General features: G+C 37.0%; 1 protein-coding gene across 2 annotated transcripts in view; it reads left to right on the top strand.

Moving 5' to 3' along the window:
* Nucleotides 1-22,277, top strand: part of KDM7A (lysine demethylase 7A) — a 96,810-nt gene that overhangs the window by 26,023 nt on the left and 48,510 nt on the right. For both annotated transcript variants that reach the window (XM_054495251.2, XM_054495252.2), the window contains exons 2-3: nucleotides 14,366-14,451; nucleotides 19,918-20,035. In XM_054495251.2, the coding sequence (XP_054351226.1) occupies nucleotides 14,366-14,451; nucleotides 19,918-20,035 (204 nt within the window). The remainder of the gene's footprint in view (nucleotides 1-14,365; nucleotides 14,452-19,917; nucleotides 20,036-22,277) is intronic.

Below are 22,277 nucleotides of genomic sequence, written 5' to 3'. Positions count from 1 at the left end.
CTTGGCATGATTTCAGCTTGTGTGGTTACTTTTTTTTTTTTTTTCCTGAGACAGAGTCATGTTCTTTCGCCCAGGCTGGAGTGCAGTGGCGCAATCTCAGCTCACTGCAAGCTCCGCCTCCTGGGTTCACGCCATTCTCCTGCCTCAGCCTCCCAAGTAGCTGGGACTACAGGTGCCCGCCACCACGCCCAGCTAATTTTTTGTATTTTCAGTAGAGATGGGTTTCACTGTGTTAGCCAGGATGGTCTCGATCTCCTGACCTTGTGATCCACCCGCCTCGGCCTCCTGCATGGTTACTTTTATGGTCCTGCACTACCATGCAAAGCAAGGACCACCTATATTTTTCTTACATTTGCCTGTCATCGATCATGTGACCTTTAGTGGAAATTAAGAATTACAAAATGGCCAGCACTTTGGGAGGCCGAGGCGGGAGGATCATGAGGTCAAGAGATGGAGACCTTCCTAGCCAATATGATGAAACCCTGTCTCTACTAAAAATACAAAAATTAGCTGGGTGTGGTGGCGCGTGCCTATATTCCCAGCTACTCGGGAGGCTGAGGTACAAGAATCGCTTGAACCCAGGAGGCAGAGGTTGGCAGTGAGCTGAGATGGTGCCATTGTACTCCAGCCTGGTGACAGAGCGAGACCCTGTCTCAAAACAAAGGAATTACAAAATGGACTTTGAGGAACCTATAATGACAGATTATCTTTTGAAGGGATCCAACATGTGAATAGGTTAAAAATCCTTCTTACACTTCATGTGCTTTACATATTGCCCTGACTTGCATGTTTCAAAATAGAATGGTCCAGTGCTTGCTGTTGACCTTTCCTGGCAACTCAGTGTCACCTATTTTGCTATTGATGGATACTTCTGATTTGTAATTGTGTTCGATTTCTTTTTTTTTTTTTTTGAAACAGAATCTCACTCTTGCCCAGGCTGGAGTGCAGTGGGATGATCTCAGCTCACACTGTAACCTCCGCCTCCCGGGATCAAGTGATTCTCACACCTCAGCCTCCGAAGTAGCTGGGATTAAAAGTGTGTGCCACCACGGCCAGCTAACTTTTGTATTTTTAGTAGAGTTGGGGTTTTGCCTTGTTGCCCAGGCTGGTCTTGAACTGCTGGCCTCAAGCAATCCATCCTCCTTGGCCTCCCAGAGTGCTAGGATTCCAGGTGTGGGCCACCACTTCTGGCCATGTATTAAAATTCTTTGAGGTCTCTGGGTCATACATAAATTTCCACGTAGGATATTGTTACCAGTTATGTCAAGATTTTTGTGGTGCAGACCCCTACTCTAACTCATCTTTCATCAAGAATGAAAAAGCATACTAATGATATTAAGTTCTCCTTAGAATGTTACCTTAGTTTCTGTTCCAGCAGAGAGGCCTTTAATATGAATGCTTTCTCGTGGCTTGGCTTGGTTTGGAATGTGTTTATTCCCCTTAGATGCAGGCACTGAAGACTATGAGATGAGAAAAGTTAGTAGGAAAACTAGATCTACTTGATTTGCCTTAGTCGACTCTTGTCCATTGTAGTTGATTCATCACTAAGTGTCCTAGATATATGTTTTTGCTATTATCTTTTATCCCAGGGTATGATCTTTTATTCCTGTATATATTCAATCTTTTGTAGGTTTCATTAGGCCCTAGAAAATATAGCTTTCCCTTCTGTACTTGCAATGGGAAATAAAACTGTCAGCTGGATTGGAGAGTTTCAGATGCTTATCCATTCATCTTTTAAAGATCCTATTTATTTCGTTTATAATCCATTTGTCTTCTTTTACTGACATTCCAAATGTCAGATTAAGATAGGGACATTTAGGAACTACATGAAAGGAAAAGTAAATGGGCATAATATATACATTTGTGATGAATGAAGACCTTTTTTCCTGTACAAGAGGATTATACTTGCCTGAACCTAACTAATCAGGAATACTGTGTTCTTTTTCATTGAAAAAAGGTATGGACATTTCAGAATAAATTCTTGAAAGAAAAAAATAATCAGTTCCATATTTTCCCCCTCACATTCATTTTCTATCCCTTTATATTTGCAAAATTTATATTTAAACGGGCTCCAAGGTGGTAGCCCAAGCGAATGTCTCCCTGATGTTCTTGGCGTTCCTGCTTTGTGTCAATCAGTAAATATTGTGTGAGAATCCACTGTGTAGTCAGCTTTAGGTAGATCTGTGGGCAATGGGAAATTCTGAATTAAATATTACCCATGTCTTTAAGGAGCTTAAAGTCCAATGAAGCTTTCATAGGAAGTCACTTCCTATGAAAATTTGGTGTCGCACTAGCCATTATGCTAGAGTTTTAGATTAGTAGTTCCTCAGTGCCATTTCTCTGCTGAGATTGCTGCAAGAGAATCACCTGGGGAACTTGTTAAGAACAGAGGTTATCGTGGCCGGGCACGGTGGCTCACGCCTGTAATCCCAGCACTTTGGGAGGCCAAGGTGGGTGCATCACCTGAGGTCAAGAGTTCGAAACCAGCCTGGCCAACATGGTGAAACCCCATCTGTACTAAAAATACAAAAAATTAGCTGGATGTGGTGGCTCATGCCTGTAATCCTAGCTACTCGGGAGGCTGAGGCAGGAGAATTGCTTGAACCTGGGAGGCGGCGGTTGCATTGAGCTGAGATTGTGCCATTGCACTCCAGCCTGGGCAACAAGAGTGGAACTCGTCTCAAAAAAAAAAAAAAGAACAGAGATTATTGGGCCACACTCATTAACTTTCCCTGTAGATCAAAGGTGGGGCTCAGGAATGTGTTTTTCTTTTTAAAAATAAACAATGTACACTGCTGATTTCAAAAGGTATAGAGAAGGTTCTATGGTGAAAAGCAATTCTCCTCTTCTCCATTCTATATCCATTCAGTTTTCTTTTCCCAGAGGCAACTGCTGTTACCAATTTCTTACATGCCCTTCCAGACATACACCTTGCATTTACAAACATAGGGATGGGGGGATCACATACAAACTGTTATGCACCTGGCTTTTGTTGCTTTACAGCAAGCATATCTTGGAGATCTTTCCATATTCCTACTTACAGAGCTGCATCATTCTTTTGAAAGGCTGCCTTGTAGAAGCTTATAGAAGCTCTATAGGGGATTCTAATGCATAGCCAGGTTTGGGAGCCACAGATAGATTGAGTGTTAAAGGGATTTAGAAAGTTTTCAGTGTGTTAATTCCTTATGTCTTACATTTCATGAGGAACTGGACTCAGTAAACATTTCATTGTACTTCTAGTTACTAACAAGCTTTTGTATAATGTTCCTTCTTGTAGAATTTGTCAGTCAAAAATAGTGACGGTAGTAGGGTGTATTTATTTCTTCATTGATGAGACCGTGTGTGGTGGTCAAAGCAGCTAGAAACGGGAAGGTTTTCTCATTTTCCATCTCTGGGCTCAAGGTGCTTAGTGCTGTTTCACCTTTCCTTAGTGTTAAGGGAGGTGGGAATGGATAGAGAAGAAGACAGAAAGCAGGTAGTAAATTACACCATAAAACTTGCTCTGCCAAAAGAATCATTTTTCTCTACGTGCCTTTCACTCTAATACCTATATTTAAGAGAGGCATATAAATATTCACATCTGTTGTAGAACTTCACATACATACTGTTATGTATATACACACTTCAGATATATATTACAGATAGCATACTTCTTGCCTTCGTTAACTTAAAAACATTGCCAAGCAAACCTTTATGAAATTGATACTATTTATCATCATGGCAAGTTTTTTCTTCCCTAAGATGATTTACAAAGTTCTTATCAAATTCTCACGTCATATTCATTTTGGGATGACTTTTATTTGCTGTATCACAGTTTATAAATAAAAGAATAGTCTTTATCTCCACAAAAATAGCAGACATACTGGGCACTGTTTGTTTCCTAATTTCTTTAGTCTGTGTAGACATTCCTCATACCCAGCCAGGTAGGCAGAAAGTAGGCTGAGGAATAAGAGAGTTAACTTGAGAATTTCACTGTCCTTTTCACCACAGGACAGTGAAAAGTAAATATAGTTAGCTTCTTGAATACTTCAGAAATGTAAAGCACCTCCTCCTTCTTTAGAACATTCTAATAAAAATTATTACCTTCATGACATAATGATTTGTGCTTATTTGTAAGGATGCATTCACCATTTGCATTGCCAGTTACTCTGTGTCCAAGATGTCAGGCAGTAAAGAGCAAAATAACAAGCATTTATGTACTTGAAGCAAATAATGTATCACCATACAAATCATATTGATGTGTATATTTCACATATTCATTGTGGGACAAATTTAATTAGAAGCTTGTCAACAGGATTTTTAGCTTTTTGGGGGATATGTTTTGTACCACTGAGTGCACATCTTGGCTCTTCAACCTTATTTTCCTCTCATGTTGTTTGATCAGTTCCTTTTTATACTGTCTTTCTCCCTTCACCCTTATTATCATAGATTATTTTAATCAGCTGGTTGGAAATAACTCTGGAAGCCCTGGGACAGTTGGAAGCATGAGCCCTGCTGTTGGAGGTAGGAAAAGTGAACCATAAGTGAACCTTAAGAGACGATTGTGAACCAAAGGAATTTGGTTCAGAGTATGCATTTAGTTCAGACCCCTTAAGCATATAGTATGCCACTAAACAGCTTTAATGTGTCAATTATATAATCTTCACAAAAGTGGAAGCATGCCATATTCAATTTATGAAGAAATCGTTTAATTTTGTGAAAACAGTTTTATGTCAGCCAGAAAATAATAGAAGTTGGGTTTTTCTGAGCCACAAATTTAGTCATACATTACCAGTTTGATTTTTCACTGGAAATAATTCATACAAATTATAAATTTTTACCTTAGCTGATATCTGGTAATAAAGTGATATATCTCAGGGTTAAAACATTGTATAAAACTATTAACAATTTAAAAGTGAAAATGCTTATTGGCATCTTAGTATTTTTAGCCAGAATGTCAACTTATTAAGCCAATTAATAAGCCTTATTTTTACTGGCTAGCAACATAAGATTTTTGGACAACAAAACCATTGTTCTATAGTTTCATTCTAAGCATTTTATGTATATTAATTTTCTTAAAAATCCTTTGAGGGAGTTATTGTTACTATTTCCCATCTTTACAGATGAGACCAAAAAACAAAAACAAAAAACACACAAAAAACAAAAAAAAAAACAGGTAAAGTAGTAATTACCCGAAGTCACACAGCTTACTAAGTGGGGTAGCTGGGATTCTAACACAGGCACACTGACTCGAGAGAGAGAGAGATTTTTCTCAACTCCGCCATCTAAAATTAGTTAAAAATGGAAAACAAATTCTCTTTTTTTTTTTTTTTTTCTTGAAGAATAGCCATTTGAGTACCTGGTGTGTGCTCTGAGGAGACATTATTGAAGAAAAAAATATTAAGCCCAATCATAAAAGCCTACTTCCTATTTGGGCTCAAACTTCATAGCTAATAAGCCGTTGATTAGGGCAGTGTTGGCTGACTGGAACCTGGTAGAGCCATAATAATAATCTTAATAGCTGCTGTTTATGACTTAGTATGTTTACTGTGCCATTGCTTACTATAGGCTTAGTCCCATGCTTTACATACTGACATACATTGTCCTGCTTAATCCCAGGGGAACACCTGCTCCTCAGGCAGATTGAGAAACTTGCTCCAAGTCAAAACAAGTAGAGCTGGAAATCAAATCAAGTCTTTCTAATTCTGCAATCTACGCATCCCACTGAAGCCAGTTGATATGTGTTTATCTGGTGTCATGGAAGTAGTAGGCTGAGGAGACCTTGCCTCTCCTATAGCTTCTCTAGACCTAAACTGACCCCAGAATCAAGATAGGAAAGGAAACATGCAGAGCAAGCTGTCAGCTATCCTCTGTATTCCCGGAGTTAATTCACCTCAAAGGCCACTCCCCATCCTCCTTTGTTAGTGTGGGACTTTAGGGGTACACAGTGACTCAGTCCTCTGATTATGTCACATGTCACAGTGAAAAAAATGAATAGTTAGGTGCTTTGGATGAGAAGGTGAATTTCTGATACACAGGTGAAAACTTGAAGCAAAATTTCTGATGTAGAAATCTCATTACCGCAGCCTTCTACTGTCTAAGGAAAGATGAAAATTGTACTTTACATGTTGAAAGATCTTTCCCTTTTTACCAACTGTTAAGAATTTTAAGAAAAGTCTTTAAAAAATTTAAAGTGAATAGAATTTTAAGAAACTTTGCCACAATATATTGGTTTTCAAGTAAGTTTGCAGCACAGTTAATAGTCAACAAAAATTTACTGTGATCATCTTGTATTTGGTATCGAAAGAGAAATCTTAAGGAGCTCAGTTCAGGGAATAGGATATAAAAATTGCTCAATATTAAGCAATGTTAGGCCATAAATCAGTGGAAATGTGTTTTTTTTTTTTTTTTTGCTACCCTTTTGATAGGAAATGTGTATCAGTAAAATGTCGAAGGACTTTCTGTGGTGTGATCAAGTAAAGTATCATCAAGGAGGAGGAATTTGGGGCTTTGAAGACTAGGTAGTGTAAGATTGTTCAGTGAAGAATGGGGAGAGTATCTGAAGCAAGAGGAATATCTAATGAAGTCCACTGACAGTAAGATCTGAAAGAATTTGGCCACCCACTCTTCTAACACCAAGAGTAGAGAATATAAATGAGAGTATTATCCGAGAGGAAAAAAGAATGTGTGGCTGATCCTAGGGAATTTCGGTTAGTCATTAATTCAATTCAGTTCTCATCAAGTGTCAGAAAAAAATGCCAGCTAAGCAACAATTTCAGAAGATTAAGACAATGGAAAGTGCTAAAGTTGTCACTGCCCCACTCACCAAGTGGCAGTGAGGCTGTCCATAGATGGAAGCTATTCAGCAAAGGTCAGATTGTTACCCTGTAGGAAAACACCTCCCTTGTGCCCTCACACACAAAGTGGTCTAATAAGCTAAACATTTTGCTGTTAGGAAAAAGTGTCACGGTCTGTATATGAAGGAAAGTTTTACAAGAGAAATGAGTGGAAGAGACTAAAGAAGGTTATGTGTCAGGTTTGAAAGTGATCCTTAGAAAATTTGCTTTCAGAGTTGTGCGCTTTGTGTGTCTTACTGCATTTGCTCTTAACATATCTGTTATAGCTATCATGATTCTAGCAATTTTTTAGTAGGGAGGCAGTGAGTGAAGGATGGAGTGGGTGATAAAGAGAGTAGGGAGAAGTTATGCCTCCCTCTGAGAGAGAAACGGAAGTGTAGGCAGTAGTTCCTTTTGGTTCCTTTCAAAGACCTGAGATAATTCTTGGTTTAGGAATGTTAACTTTTTGTGTTTAATTTTATTTTTTAAAATTGTATTTTGTATGGTTAATTTAAATGGACTGTTTTTCAGATGTACTAGTTTACCAGATTTCCTGTTTTTATTGATATATCAAATTTATAGTTGTGTTGAAATTTCAAAATAAATGTTTTACCAGTTGATTAGAACTGGCCCAAACCTGAAGCCTTCACTGACATTTCATAAAACAGATTAAATGGGGTGAGGTGGGATGACAAGTAGACACTAGAGAGAGGAACTCATACATCACTGAAGATTAATAGTCATGTTCAGCCCAAGGTGTTCTTAACTAATTGAAATGTCCGTTTCTCTCCTTTTTTCCCTAGCCCTCATGGGAGTCATTCTGATTTATGTATCTTAGATGTTCATGGAGAGTTTATGATATGCTGGTTTAGGTTTTTCAGGACACATCTAACATTTTTTTCTCTAATTCTTTTGGTGTCACAGTCACTTCTTAGGAGTGAGGAATGTGGCCATGGTCAAGGTGAGACAAGACAAACCAGGGGTTTCTATTGAAAAAGTGCCAACTTGGCATCTATTAACATTGAGTTTCTGTTTTGGTGGGAGTATAGCACCTATTTCTTTTGACACTTAATGAACTTTGCTTTAAAATCAGGGAGGTTTGGTTTTGAACTTGTTTTATTGAATGCAGAGATAGCTCTCATGCATCTTTTCACTTATCTGCAGTGATCTTTTTGTTGCCCTTTAGCCACACACTATTTCCACACTTGGATCTTATCACTGTTATAGATGATGCTACCTCGGAAATGTCAGATTCTGAACATTCTACTCTTTGGGCATAATCTCGCCTCCTTATAGGTCAGTTGCTCAAGGCCTTCCACAGACTCAGTGCTGGGAGCCATTGAGACCCCTCAGATCATCTCACTATTTTCTCACTACCTTCTGTCTTCACATCTTTTTTGACCACTTACATTTCACAGGTCATCCTTTAATTCCGTTGTAAATATCAGGAACTCCTTTTCTGGTCTTTACCTACAAAAACCCCAATTCTGGATGAATCCAATTTCCTACTCTGGGTCTGCACCACATGGGTGAATATTGTTGAAAAAAAAATCACATAAATACATAGGAATGGTTTTGTATTAGGCAGTTTAAATGGTTTTGTATTAGGCTGTTTTTGCATCATTATAAAGAAATACCTGAGGCTGAGTCACTTATAGAGAAGAGGTTTAATTGACTCATGGTTCTATAGGCTGTACAGGAAGCGTGGTGCCGGCATCTACTCCTGGTGAGGCCTCAGGAAGCTTTCAATCATGGCAGAAGGCGAAGGGGGAGTAGGTGCGCTCATGGTGAGAAGAGGTGCAAGGGAGTGGGAGGGAGGTGCTATACCTTTTTAAACCAGATCTCATGAGAACTCACTGACCATCCCTAGGACAGCACAAGACATTCCTGAGGGTTCTGCCCCTGAGACCCAAACAATTCACACTGGGCTCCACCTCCAACATTGTGGATTATATTTCAGCATGAGGGGGAGAGTGTGTGTGTGTATGTGTGTGTGTGTGTGCCTGTTTGGAATTCATTGTCTGTCTGGAACCTCAGGTGGATTTGGACTCTGGAACCTCAGGTGGATTTGGACTCTCAACACTATCTAGCAATGTTATTGTGTTTCTTAGTCTTTCATTCTACAGATCACCCCTTTTATACTTCCTTTCCTCATACCTCTCTACCTTTTTCCATACTCAGCTGAGTGTCTCACACTAAACTTAGCTGAGAAAAATAGAAGCCCTTAGACTGTAGTATGAAGACCAGTTTATCTACTTTTTCTTTTGTCCCGTGTGCTTTTGGTGTCAGATCTAAAAAAACATATTCTGATCCGAACCCTTGAAGACTTACTCATGCTTTATCTCAAGAGTTTTGTAGAGTTAGCTCTTACCTTTAGGTATATCATCCATCTGAGTTAATTTTTGTATATGGTGTGTGGTAGAGGTCCAAACACATTCTTTTGCATATGTATGTTGTCTCATACCATTTGTAGAACAGACTCTTCTTTCCCCCTTGAATGATCTTGGCACTCTTGCCAAAAATCAATTGGCCACAAATGTAAGAGTTTATTTCTGGACTCTCAGTTCTATTCGGTGTGTCTATCCTTATGCCGGTACCACAGTCTTGATTACCATAGCTTTGTTAAGTAAGTTTGAAGTCGGGAAGTGTGCCTTCTCCATCCAATGATTCTTAACCTTTTCTTTGGGTTACAGGAACCTTTTTGAGTCTCTTATAAGAAACTATGGACCAAGGGAATTGTATGTCAAGATATATACAATTTTGTATAACATTTATTTATTGAATTGGAAATTTATAGTCTTTCAGTTAAAAAGTTTTTAAACAATCAGCATATTCACCTTTTGCTTTCTATGGGAAAAGTGATGTAAATCCAAATTGGACAATTAAAGTAAACTTATGTTCTACTGAAAAGCAAAGTGTAATAGCTTGATTTAGTTACGTGGATTCAGTATTCAGGCAGCAATGTCATGTTATTTGTTGACATCTTTTGGTTTTGACCTTTTGGGATTGCAGCAAGCTCTACTCAAACTCTCAAAGACTTTACAGTAGCAAGTGTACTAGAGTTCTCTCAGGTGAGAGTAGGCTTGTTTTTGCATATCCGGAGGTCTCTGATTTATTGCTTTTGATATTTTGTTGTAGTTATTAGATTAATACATTTCAGGATTTTTGTTTACCTAATTTTTTACATGGTTGTGGGTAGAATTTTAATTGTGAAATTTAGTATTTTAATTGTGTATTAGTTGTGTTGTGTATTTTTATTTAGTATTTTAATTGTGGAATAATAGAGGAAATGTGTCTAAAACATAAATCTACAGTTTAATCAATAATTATAAAATGTACACCCATGTAATAATCGTCTAGAACCCCAGGATACCACCTGCCATCCTTTTCAGATGACAGTCCTCAGAGGAATCCATTGTCCTTTCAAGATCCATCTCTTCCTTGTTTTTTTAAGATAGTTTTATTATCCCTAAACAGTATACTTCAGCTTTCCCTAGTTTTGAATTTTCTGCATACATAGAATATCATATGTACTCTTTTATGTCTTTTTTTTTTTTTGAGACGGGGTCTTGCTCTGTCACCCAGGCTGGAGTGCAGTGGCACCATCTCGGCTCACTGCAAGCTCCGCCTCCCGAGTTCATGCCATTCTCCTGCCTCAGCCTCCGAGTAGCTGGAACTACAGGCGCCCGCCACCACGCCTGGCTAATTTTTTTGTATTTTTAGTAGAGACGGAGTTTCACTGTGTTAACCAGGATGGTCTCGATCTCCTGACCTTGTGATCCGCCCGCCTCGATTAACTTGTAGAATTCATTCATTTATTGCATGAGTTTTTTTTTTAATTTTCATTACCTTATAGAGTTCTGTTATGAGAATATACTGTATCCATTTTACTATTTATAGACTTCACAAATAATGATTCTATAAGCGGTTCTGTATAGGTAGGTATCCTGGTGCACATGTGCCTGAGTTGCTTTAAGGTGTGTTTACCTAAAAGAGGATTTGCTTGGTCATTGAATAACATGGAATATATGATTCTTCAGTTTTAGTGCAAAATTGTTTTCCACAATGGCTGTATCAGACTATCAGTTTAAAGTTCCTATTGCTCTACATCATCTTCAACATATGGTATCATCAGGCTTTTTAGTTTTAGCTTGTCTGTTGGGTATGTTGTGGTATTTATTGTGCTTTTAACTTATATTTCCCCCAGTTACTTAGGAGGTTGTACACCTTTTTATGTGTGATTCAGCCACTTAGAGTTCCTTTTATGATGTGCCTATCCAAGTATTTTGTTCATTTTTCTATGGGTTTTTTTTTTTTTTTTGTATTGAATTGTAAGAGTTCAGTATATTCTGGGTATAATTCCTTTGGTGGCCACCTGTATTGTAATGTCTTCTGCTACTCTGGCTTATCATTTCACTCTTTATAGATTAATGAATAGGAGTTTATTTTAATATGGCTGAAGTTACCAGTTTTCCCCCTTATGGACAGTGCTTTTTGTGTTTTGATTAAGACAATCCTTCCTGTCATAAAGTCATAAAGATATTTTCTATATTATGTTATACAACCTTTGTACTTTGTGTTTTATGTGTGTTTAGGTTTATCATCTACTTTGGAATAAATTTTTATGTTATGAGATAGCAAAATAATTTTATTTTGCTTCCTTTAAAAAGATATATAAATATCTTTTTATATATAAATATATATTATATATAAATATATATATCATTTATGGATATATAAAATATCAAGCCTATTTTATATAAATATATTTTACATAAATATCTTATGTATGTGTTTCTTTTTATTTTAACAAAGATATATATCTTTTTTTTTTTTTTTTTTTGAGACAGAGTCTCACTGTATTGCCCAAGCCGGAATGCAGTGGCGTGATCTGGGTTCACTGCAACCTCCACGTCCTGGGTTCAAGCAATTCTCCTGCCTCAGCCTCCCAAGTAGCTGGGATTACAGACATTCACCAGCATGCCTGGCTAATTTTTGTATTTTTAGTAGAGTTGGGGTTTTGCCGTGTTTGCCAGACTGGTCTCAAACTCCTGACCTCAAGTGATCCGCCCACCTCGGCCTCCCAGAGTGCTGGGATTACAGACATAAGCCACCCCGCCAGGCCAATATACCTTTTTTTAAAATAAAAAGGTACATATATAGAAGATATTGATATAGAGGCTATATAAAAAGTGTCCAGGACCTTGTATTGAAAAGTTTATTCTTGCCGTGTGCTCTTCTGTGCCTCCTGTTACACATGAGTGCACACATATACATGGATCTGGTTTTGGGCACTGGCATCTGTTTCATATTGCCTTGATTCCTAGAGCTTTAAAATAAGTCTTGATACTTGGTAGAGTTTTAGGGTGGGGGGTTTGTTTTGTTTTTGTTTTTGTTTTCTGTGAATGCTTTGCATATTCTTGGCCCTGTACATTTCCGTATTAATTTTAGAACCAGCTTGTCAGGTTCCACCGATCTTGATTGGAATTAAATTGAATCTATAAATCACTTTGAGGAGAATTAATTTATTTACATTATTGAACCTCAAACCCATGGTCATGATGTATATCTCCCTTTATTTAGGTTTTCTTTAAAGTCTCTCAATAATATTTTATATTTTTCCTTAAAGAAGCCTTGCATAGTTTTTGTTAAATTTATTCCAGTGTACTTGACATTTTTATGCAGTTGTACATGGTATGTTATTTCACTTTTTAGCTTTATATTGTTGGTTTATGGAACTAGGATTTTTTTATATACTAATATTTAACAATCTTTTTCTTGATTCTTATGATTTCTCTATAGATTCTTTTGCATTTTCTGCATGTGTAACCATAGCATTTGCAGATGACAGCTTTTTTTCCTAATTCCTATACCTTTTAATTCTTTTCCTTATTTTACTGTACCAGTTCAATCCTCCAGCACAGTGTTCACCAGAACACTGAATAGTATTCAGTAGTAAGAGCAGGTATTCTTGCTGTGTTCTTTTTTTTTTTTTTGAGATGAAGTCTCACTCTGTTGCCTACTGCAACCTCTGCCGCCTGGGTTCAAGTGATTCTCCTGCCTCAGCCTCCCGAGTAGCTGGGATTACAGGCACCTGCCATCATGCCCAGCTAATTTTTGTATTTTTAGTAGAGACGGGGTTTCACCATGTTGGCCAGACTGATCTTGAACTCCTGATCTCGTGATCCACCCGCCTCGGCCTCCCAAAGTGCTGGGATTACGGGCATGAACCACCACACCCGGCTGCTGTGTTCTTAATCTCAGAGTGACTGCTTTCATGTTATTTGTATAGGATGTTTTAGAAGTACCCTTTTCCAGATTATGGAAGTATCCTCTAAGCTTGCTAAGAGGTTTTGTTGTTTACTTTTTAATCATACATAAATGTTGAATTTTATCAATTACTCGTCCTGAATCTTTTTAAATGGTTATATGATATTTTTCTTTTAATCTAATAATGTGGTAAGTTTCACTGATTTAAGATTTTTAGTGTTAAAAACCACCTTGTATTCCTGGGATAGACCCAACCTGATATTTGCATCTTTACTCATAAATGAGGGTGACCTATAATTCTTTCCAAGTTTTGGTACCAAGGTTATGCTGTCATTAAACGAGTTAGGGAGCAAATCCTTTTTTCCTACTCTCTGGAGTAAATTTGGTATAATATTAGATTTATTTATTCCTTGAATATTTGATAGAACTTGCATGTGAGGTCATCTGGGCCTGGAGTCTTCTTTGTGGGTCAATTTTTAAAATTACTAAATGATCGTTCAGGACTATTCAGGCACTCTATTTCCTCATGACTCAGGTTTGCCCATATCTAATATTTTAAATCTCTTAGCATAAAATTGTTCATAATATCCTCATTTATATCTAATGTCTTTAGGATCATTCCTAAAATGGGTTATGCCTTTTGTCTTTTATCTTGGCCTTGCTAGAGGTTTGCCAGCTTTGTTAATCTTTTCAAAGAATCAATTTTTGTCTTCAATGCTGTATTACATGTTTTCTATGTCATTGATTTCTGCTCTTTATTTTTCCTTCTATCTCTGTTTTTAAGGTTTTTTTGTCTATTCTTTTTGTAACTTCTTGAGGTAGATACGTAGCTCATTAATTTCAGCCTCTTTTTTTCTAGCAGATGCATTTAAAGCTATATGTTTCTGTTTACAAGTGCTTCATCCCACAAATTTTGTAATATTGTATTATCATTGTTCACATTTTAATATGATTTATCTTTTGATTCATTTTATTGACATGTAATAACAGGTGACATTTACATAATGGTTGAGGATTTTATGGCTTATAATTGCAGTATTTCTGATGTCTCTACTGCTGCTAGGAGAGAATTACTTTGAGTATAGTATATTCTCCCTCACAATCACTTAGCAAGTTTGTAGAGAACAGAATAAAATTGTCTTTATATGTGTTTCTGTGCTCTACAAAAATGTGTTGGTGAGGTAGTTGTACATTTCTCAGCTAAATTCCAACCATTGTATTATAGTTAAGCGAAGATTTTCAACTTACTTACATACTGATTTTGGTTTTCTTTGTTTTAGCTGTGTTGGAGTAGAAGAACATCATGCTATTGACATTGACCTGTATCACTGTCCCAACTGTGCAGTTTTACACGGTTCCTCCTTGAGTAAGTACTAGATGCTTAAATAAAAATGGACATTTCAGAAAAACTGACATTTTAAACTTACATGTACATGGTAATACTTTAATGATACTCTGAGGAGTTATGTTACACCCTTCAAGAACTGTAGGGAAAGATTTTGCTCAAGGTATTTAGAATGTAGTTTTTGTTTCATTAAGTCAAAAGATGAAGGGGGGAAATGTACTGTCAGTCTTAATTGCCAGTGCAGAGTCCCCAAACTCAACTACATAGTTTGATATCTTTCAATTTGAGAAGTGTGGTAAAGTAAAATTTTTCTGTTTCTGGAAACTGATTTCACTTGTTTTGCTCTCTTCACAAATAGAAGATCTTTAATAGTATTTTAGGAGAGTATACAGAATAAGACTTTAATGCACTCATATGCCTTATATTTTAAGGAGAAAATGAGAGCATTGATAAACTAAAATTTTGCTTATATTTTCTGAATTTGGTTGCTATATTGAGTATGGCCTGGAGTCCTGCCCAGCCATCCTCTCTGCCTGAAACTCCTTCCTGAGATCTGAGGAAGTAGAGATACAAGGACACACCAGACCAGGTTTCTGACCACACTCTTCTTCCTAAGAAGGGAGAGCAAAGCCAGGGAAGCCTCAGGCATCTTTTGGAGTGGACCAACATCACACCTAAAATGATATCTATTTTCAGCTTTTTACAGATGCTTCAGAATCTTTTACAGATGCTTCAGAAAAATACATTGAAATGTTGTTATTGTGCAAATGTGAGAGAAAAAGGCTTGGATTGTGTTATAAATTTTTTTTTTTTTTTTTTTAATTTGAGACTGGGTCTTGCTCTGTCACCCGTGCTGGAGTGCAGTGGTGCTATCATAGCTCACTGCAGCCTTGACCTCCTGGGCTTAAGTGATCCTCCTGCCTCAACCCCTGGAGTAGCTGGGACCACAGGCATGCTTCACTACGCCCAGTTAATTTTTTGATATTTTGTAAAGACAAGGTCTCACTTTGTTTCCCAGGCTGGTCTCGAACTCTGCCTCAGACTCCCAAAAGTGCTGTGATTACAGGCATGAACCACCACACCTGGCCTGTAATAACTATTTATTTTGACATTTTAGGCTGCAAACTAGCATTTTTATATTCACAAAATTAAAGGGAAAACTATAGGCTTTGTCATTTTAAAACCTTTGCCTGAATGTACCTTGATATACACACTTGGGTTGGTTTTAGGTAACTTACATGACCTCTTTATTTTACATGCAGCTTTTTTTCTAGTACTTTTTTCCAATAGAGTAGACATTTTGTTCTGTTATATTTTTTCAAAAGAGACTTACTGGCAACTGACTGCTCATTTGTTTTGTTAGAAATATTAGTAATTTTTCTAATGTCTTTGTACGATACTTAAAAATTTAAGCTACCTGAATACATTAAAATATTTCCTTTTAAAATAGAGGCTATTCCTTTTGTTAAGTATACAGCATAAAACTTGAGGTTAGCAAATTGGTGGAACTGTTACATGTGTAATTGACTAGTTTATTGTCATAAATGTTTTTAAATGATCTTTCTCTGGCTAGCACTGAGTATGTGATATATAACTTGAAATAATTGTTGACTGGGAGTAACTTTTGGAGAAAGTAAATAAATAATATGATGTTATCTCAAGGGAGACTTAACTAAAATTTATAGCAGTTTTAGTTTAGAATTTAACTATATAGTCGCAAAATGAAATAATTTGAATTTAACTTCTATGAAATAGTAAGTAACTATGAGGCAAGAATAATGTGATACACTCCATTTTTTTTCCTATATGATTTAATTTTTTAAAAAACATGTTATACTCACTAAATTGATTACACAATCCATAATGGATCACGACTTCACTTTGAATAATTATGCTTCAGAGAGAAGCTTGCCTATGCTTCTCATCCCTGAAGAATGTAAGACCAGGCATTGGCTATCTTCTGGTCAGACGTCCAGCTCTGAGTACTTACAGGGAAAAGGCCCAAGATCCAGTCATCTATTCTGTCTTGATTTAAGGCTCAGCTTCCCTACTCCTCACCTTCTATCCCCAACTTGGTTAATCCCTTTTGATCCCTTTCCCTCTGCTATTAAGCTTCTCTCTCTGTTTTTTTTTTTTTTTTTAATTTATTTTTTGAGACGGAGTCTTGTGCTGTCGCCCAGGCTGGAGTGCAGTGGCACAGTCTTGGCTCACTGCAACCTCTGCCTCACAGGTTCAAGCAGTTCTCCTGCCTCAGCCTCCCGAGTAGCTGGGATTATGGGTGTGTGCCACCACACCTGGCTAATTTTTGTATTTTTAGTAGAGACGGAGTTTCACCATGTTGGCCAGGCTGGTCTCGCCGCGGCCTCTCAAAGTGTTGAGATTACAGGCGTAAGCCACTGCGCCTGGCCTCTTAAGCCTGTCTTACTTGCTACCTGGGTTTCCTGTTGGTTTCAGAGATTCCCCAGGAGTCCTTATTATTGATACCATTTAGCCAGTTACTACTTAATATGGTGAATTTAGACTTTACCCTCTTAATGGGAATTAAGAACTCTATTTGAGGGCAGGTATCAAAAAGCAGCCCACAAATAACTTAAATATATATTCTCTGTCTTCTTTAGGCACGTGCAATCCAAACACAAAATTTTCTCCTTTCCCTTTAACCATTACTAAAATATTCCTTCACTGACCTCCTTCCTTTAAGAAATTCAGTCAGCTGTTACACAGTGGCTGATTTTATGGTTAGCATGTTGGCCCAACAGGACAATTGTATCCTTCTGTTAACCTCCTCCAAGTCAGCACATTTAAAAGGAAATGATAGTGATTGGCAGCTTATTACATGGTGGGCACTATAGTAGGTAAGTAAGTACTTGACCTATGTTATCTTCTTTGATATTTATAACAACTCCATGTGAGAAATGAGAAAAATGATCTAGCTAGCCCTTTTATGTAGCTATTTGGCAGAGCTGGAGTTTGAACCCCTAACAGTCTAATTCCAAAGCTGATTCACTTCACTGATTAATCTCTTCTGCAAAAATGAAAATTAACTACTGGGGTTGCTGAGGTAGGAGGATTGCTTGAGCCCAGGAGCTCGAGGCTGCAGTGAACTGTGATTGCGCCACTGTACTCCAGCCTAGGTGACAGAGGGAGACCCTGTCTTAAAAAAGAAATAAAACTTAAAAATGCAATATCATACTTTACCTATCAAATGGGCTGCCTTTTTTTTTTTTTTTCTTTTTCTTTTAAGTACTGATGCCCATTGTTAACCCAGGGGTATGAAATATGCTTCTTATATAATACTAGTAAGGAGAGTAAGTTACTAGTACCACTTTTTTGGAGGTAGTTTTGTAATATGTAGCAATTATCTTAAAAATGTTGATCTTTCTTCTAGCATTTCTTAGAATTTATTCTGAGGAATTAATCAGGGAAACAATATATACAAACATGAATCTCAGATTTGAAGAAAGATTCAGAATGAACTAAGTGCTTAAGAATCAAAAAATGATTATAATATGGTACATCTACATCTTAAAATTGTAGTCTGTTTTAAATAGTAAGGAGAAAATGCTCATTATATAATAAGAAAGATAAGCAGGATAAACATTGTGAACCCAGTTGAAGATAAAATGGAGTTATGGACTGGGCACAGTGGCTCACACCTGTAATCCCAGCACTTTGGGAGGCCAAGGTGGGCGGATCACGAGGTCAGGAGATCGAGACCATCCTGGCCAACATGGTGAAACCCCATCTCTACTAAAATACAGAAAATTAGCCAAATGTGGTGGCGCACGCCTGTAGTCTCAGCTACTCAGGAGGCTGAGGCAGGGGAATTGCTTGAACCTGGAAGGTGGAGGTTGCAATGAGCCGAGATCATGCCAGTGCACTCCAGCCTGGCAACAGGGCAAGACTCTGTCTCAAAAAAAATAAATAAATAAATAAAAATGGAGTTATGTATCTACATATAGTAGAAAAAATCTGGAATGAAATACACTCAAATTTAGGAGTGATTTTAAATGAGAAAAAATAACATGCAAAGGATGTTTTAATGGAATTTCATAGGAAGTTTGCTTTGTGATTCTAAATTTTTGTGAGTTTTTTTTTTTTTTTTTATGGGACTTACCCTCTTCCATATTGAAGATCTGGCTGCCATAAGTTACTTGGGAATCTCGTTTTAGACTCTTAGATAGTTGAATAAGCCTGATTTCCACCTCTGTTAATTATTGTGACTTCTTATCCACATGAGGACCCAATGTTGTTGTATTACTATGATCTTTGTAAGGCGGGAAAGGTTTAAAATAACTTGGAATCATAAAGTTGTTTTCCCCAAAACATATTGTAAAAATGTTCAAACATATAGGAAAAATTGGAAGAATTTTACAGCAAGCACCTATAAGCCTTATCATCTAGATTCTATATTAACATTTTCATTACATTCCCTAACACATGTCTATCCATGTAACTATTCTACTGTCTACCCATCTTATTTTTTTGGATGCATTTCTAAATAAATTGCAGACATCAGTACATTTTCCAGAATCGTAGAGGTTTTAGGCTTAAGAGTAATTTTCAAGCTTAAAAAAAAAAAACAGATTTAAAACAGAAATTGTACATTGATAGAACACACAAGAGCTGTAGGTGGTGCCACTCTGCTGGAAAGAGGAATGAGGTCCAGAGATCATCCCTTGGCTTTTTCTCCATCTCCCCTTTGTGAAGGGTTCTTCCACACTTTTGAAAATTAGCAGTTTAATCCACCCCTTCATTCCTACATTGAGGAATCTGGATCCATAGGTGTTAAGTGACCTGCCCAAGATTGCAAAGAAAGCTATTGGCTAAAGTAGGAATCAAATCCAAATCTTCTGATTTCGATTGCTGTGACTACTCAAGGTCATAGCTTTCCAGAGCTGTAGAATTACAGGGTCTTAGCATTGGAATGAATGATGAAGTTATTTATTTTGTCATCCTACCCGTCTTTCTTTAATTATGACTCAGTCACCTGCTCTTCTTTATGTCAGTGTAACTGTGCTTATTTAGGGAGTAAGTCTTCACATGAAAGAGGAAGGAATGATGCTATTAGAATAGATTTCTAATGTGAGATAAAAGGCCCTGTCCTGAGAAGACAAGTTGGATTATCTGGATAATCGTATTAGGACCTAATGTTCTGATGAAAATCATAATTGTATATAGTTTGGAAATTGTATAGTATCTATAAGTGTGGACATTATAAAAGGCTCCATCTGCTGATTTGAATTCCTTGCTTTAATTTTATATGTTTTGAAATAAAAAGAGTAAGTTTTAAAAATCCACAGTTAATTGTCTGTAATTGCAGCATTACATTAAGCAAAATTCTCAGGCCTGGAAATGCATTAAAAACTTGAGTGTTTTTAATGTACTTACAATTGTTATTTCTGATTATGTTGGATATAATGATTAGAAAGCACATAGTATCACCAGTTACCAAAATCATTTTTTTTTAATCTTTTAAAAATCCAGTGAAAAAGAGGAGGAACTGGCACAGGCATGACTACACAGAAATTGATGATGGTTCCAAACCAGTGCAAGCTGGAACTAGAACTTTCATTAAGGAATTACGCTCTCGAGTCTTCCCAAGGTATGGAAACTTACTCTGATAAAAGAAAATGTAAGAATGTAAGAATGTTGTCTCATAGAGTGCCATTATATAAAGGCAATGTTTTCAAACTTAGGCTGCAACCCATTGTTGTCCTCAGCCAGCTTTTCACCTTTTTTCTTCCTTAATGACATAGGAACGTATCAGTACATTCCAAATAATAGCAGTAAGTAAGCATATTTTCATGGAACTTTTGTTACATGTATATGTACACTGTGTCACCCTGTAAAAACATTTAAGCGTAGGCCACGTCCAAAAAGTTTGAAATACGCTAATCTGAGGGAGTTGTTCCCAGTACTTCGTTCCTTACGATATGCAGCTGCTACCTGTTTTTTTTCTTTTGCCTCATCTTCTCTTGTTTTCCCAACTCTGCTTTTTCTCCATTGCTTTTATATGCATCTCTGCCCTAGGTCCACCAGAAGCACACACAACCACTGCAGGGGTGGGCTTTTTGATTTTTAAAAAAATAATGAAATGTATTTGAGTTGTCTGGCTCAAAGAGAGTGGAAAGCATTATAAAGCATTTAATCATGCTAATTTAGATCATTTCCTACTCACTGCCTGACATCTATTTAAAGTGATAATGCTTAATAGGCTTTTACACAAGATCATAGTCAGGCTTGTTAAAGAGGGGAAGCACAATTTAAATTTAAATCACAGTATCACATGCAGCTTATTATGGAATTATTTCAGATCCTGAAACGATAAAACCCCTTCTATTTCTCCTCAGTCTTCAGAATTCCTCTCTAGCCCCCTGCCCCTTAATCCTTACGCAGAAACATATAATGATAAGTATCTACTGTTGGCTCCCTCAGGTCTGTTGAGAGACAGAAAGAACACATATTTAAAATGTAGTGTTTCCACATGATTTTTGTGGTGTTAAATACCCTATTCTCAAATATTCTTTTTTATCAGTTTCCAAGTTGTAAGAGAAATGTTTGCATGTTTTCTTTTTTATTGGCTCATGCTTGATTGGTTTGGCACCTAGGCCCAAAGTTTTCAGACTGTTTCTGTTGGTGGGCCTAAGAGAGGTTTGTGAGCTCTCTAAAATGGTATGTATAATTTAGTGTCAGTGGGGAGTGTCCATTTCTCAGGTAGAGGAGCTATAGCTTTCTTTTTCTAAATAGGTTTCTGACACAAAAATGTAGTGTTAAAAACACTGGCCTAATAATTTATGTGACTTTACTGCCAGTGACCACAAATGAGAACGGGTTATAGAGATGATCACAAATGTCCAAAATGTAATTACCATTAGTTCAGGGTCTTTGGGTTTTAATGCCATAAAGCTTTACATCATTTCAAACCGTAGTAGAATAGCAGTAATTATTAAATTACACATACTTGATATGATTAACACAGAAGTGTATAAAATAAAGTGAATGAGTTATCTTCCCCTCCCCTATTTTAAGACTTAGTGTAAGTTTTTTGAGACCCTTTTCTACATAAAAACATTAAAACATTTATGTACATGGATGTATGGATATATATAATATTCTTAAAATGGGGTTATGTTATGCATAGTGTTGTACAATTTGCCTTTTTTACTCTATTATGTTTCATAGATATCCTTCCATATGTATGCATAGATTTGCCTCACTCCCTAAATGCTGTGAGGTATGCAGTAATCTATAGGTACCATAATTTGCTTAACCATCCCCATATATGTTTAGTTTGTCTCCAAGTTTTCCTCTTGCAAAAAATGTACTTGTATTTTAAACACTTGTCATTATATATGTTTGATCAAAATGGGAAGTAAAACACCAAACATGTGAGATCAGGGAATACAAGTGATTTAAAATTCTTCCTTAGAGTGAAGTTGAAGGATTTATTTAATCCTCAGAGGCTGGGGGGAAGGAGGGACAATTGTGGGTGCTTACTGGGGAAACTAAGAGGTAATACAGAGCTCCAGTTCAGTAGATGAGTCAAATGAAGAAGAACAAGATTATCTAGGAAAGGACTCAGTTTTCTTAGGCCTTAGCCTTGCCCTTGCCTTACTGAGAGGATGGGAAGATCAGAGCCCAGTAATTCAGAGAACCAGCATCTCCTGTCTTCTTGCTACCTAGGCAGCAGATGACATCACATAGTTAAGATCTGATTGTATAAGTGGAGACTATTGTGTTTTAACCTTTAAGGCAAGTGTCGCACTTAATTTTGAATGTATAGCAGCTGTAGAGCAATTGGGAGATTAAAAACTGGAATGCCCCATTGGAAGAGATCTGGTGGG

The sequence above is a fragment of the Pongo pygmaeus genome, chromosome 6 (genome assembly GCF_028885625.2).
Source record: "Pongo pygmaeus isolate AG05252 chromosome 6, NHGRI_mPonPyg2-v2.0_pri, whole genome shotgun sequence".
Classification (NCBI taxonomy): Eukaryota; Metazoa; Chordata; class Mammalia; order Primates; family Hominidae; genus Pongo; species Pongo pygmaeus.
Note: the sequence above shows the minus strand (reverse complement) of the source record. Positions and strands in the feature narration are given on the sequence as shown.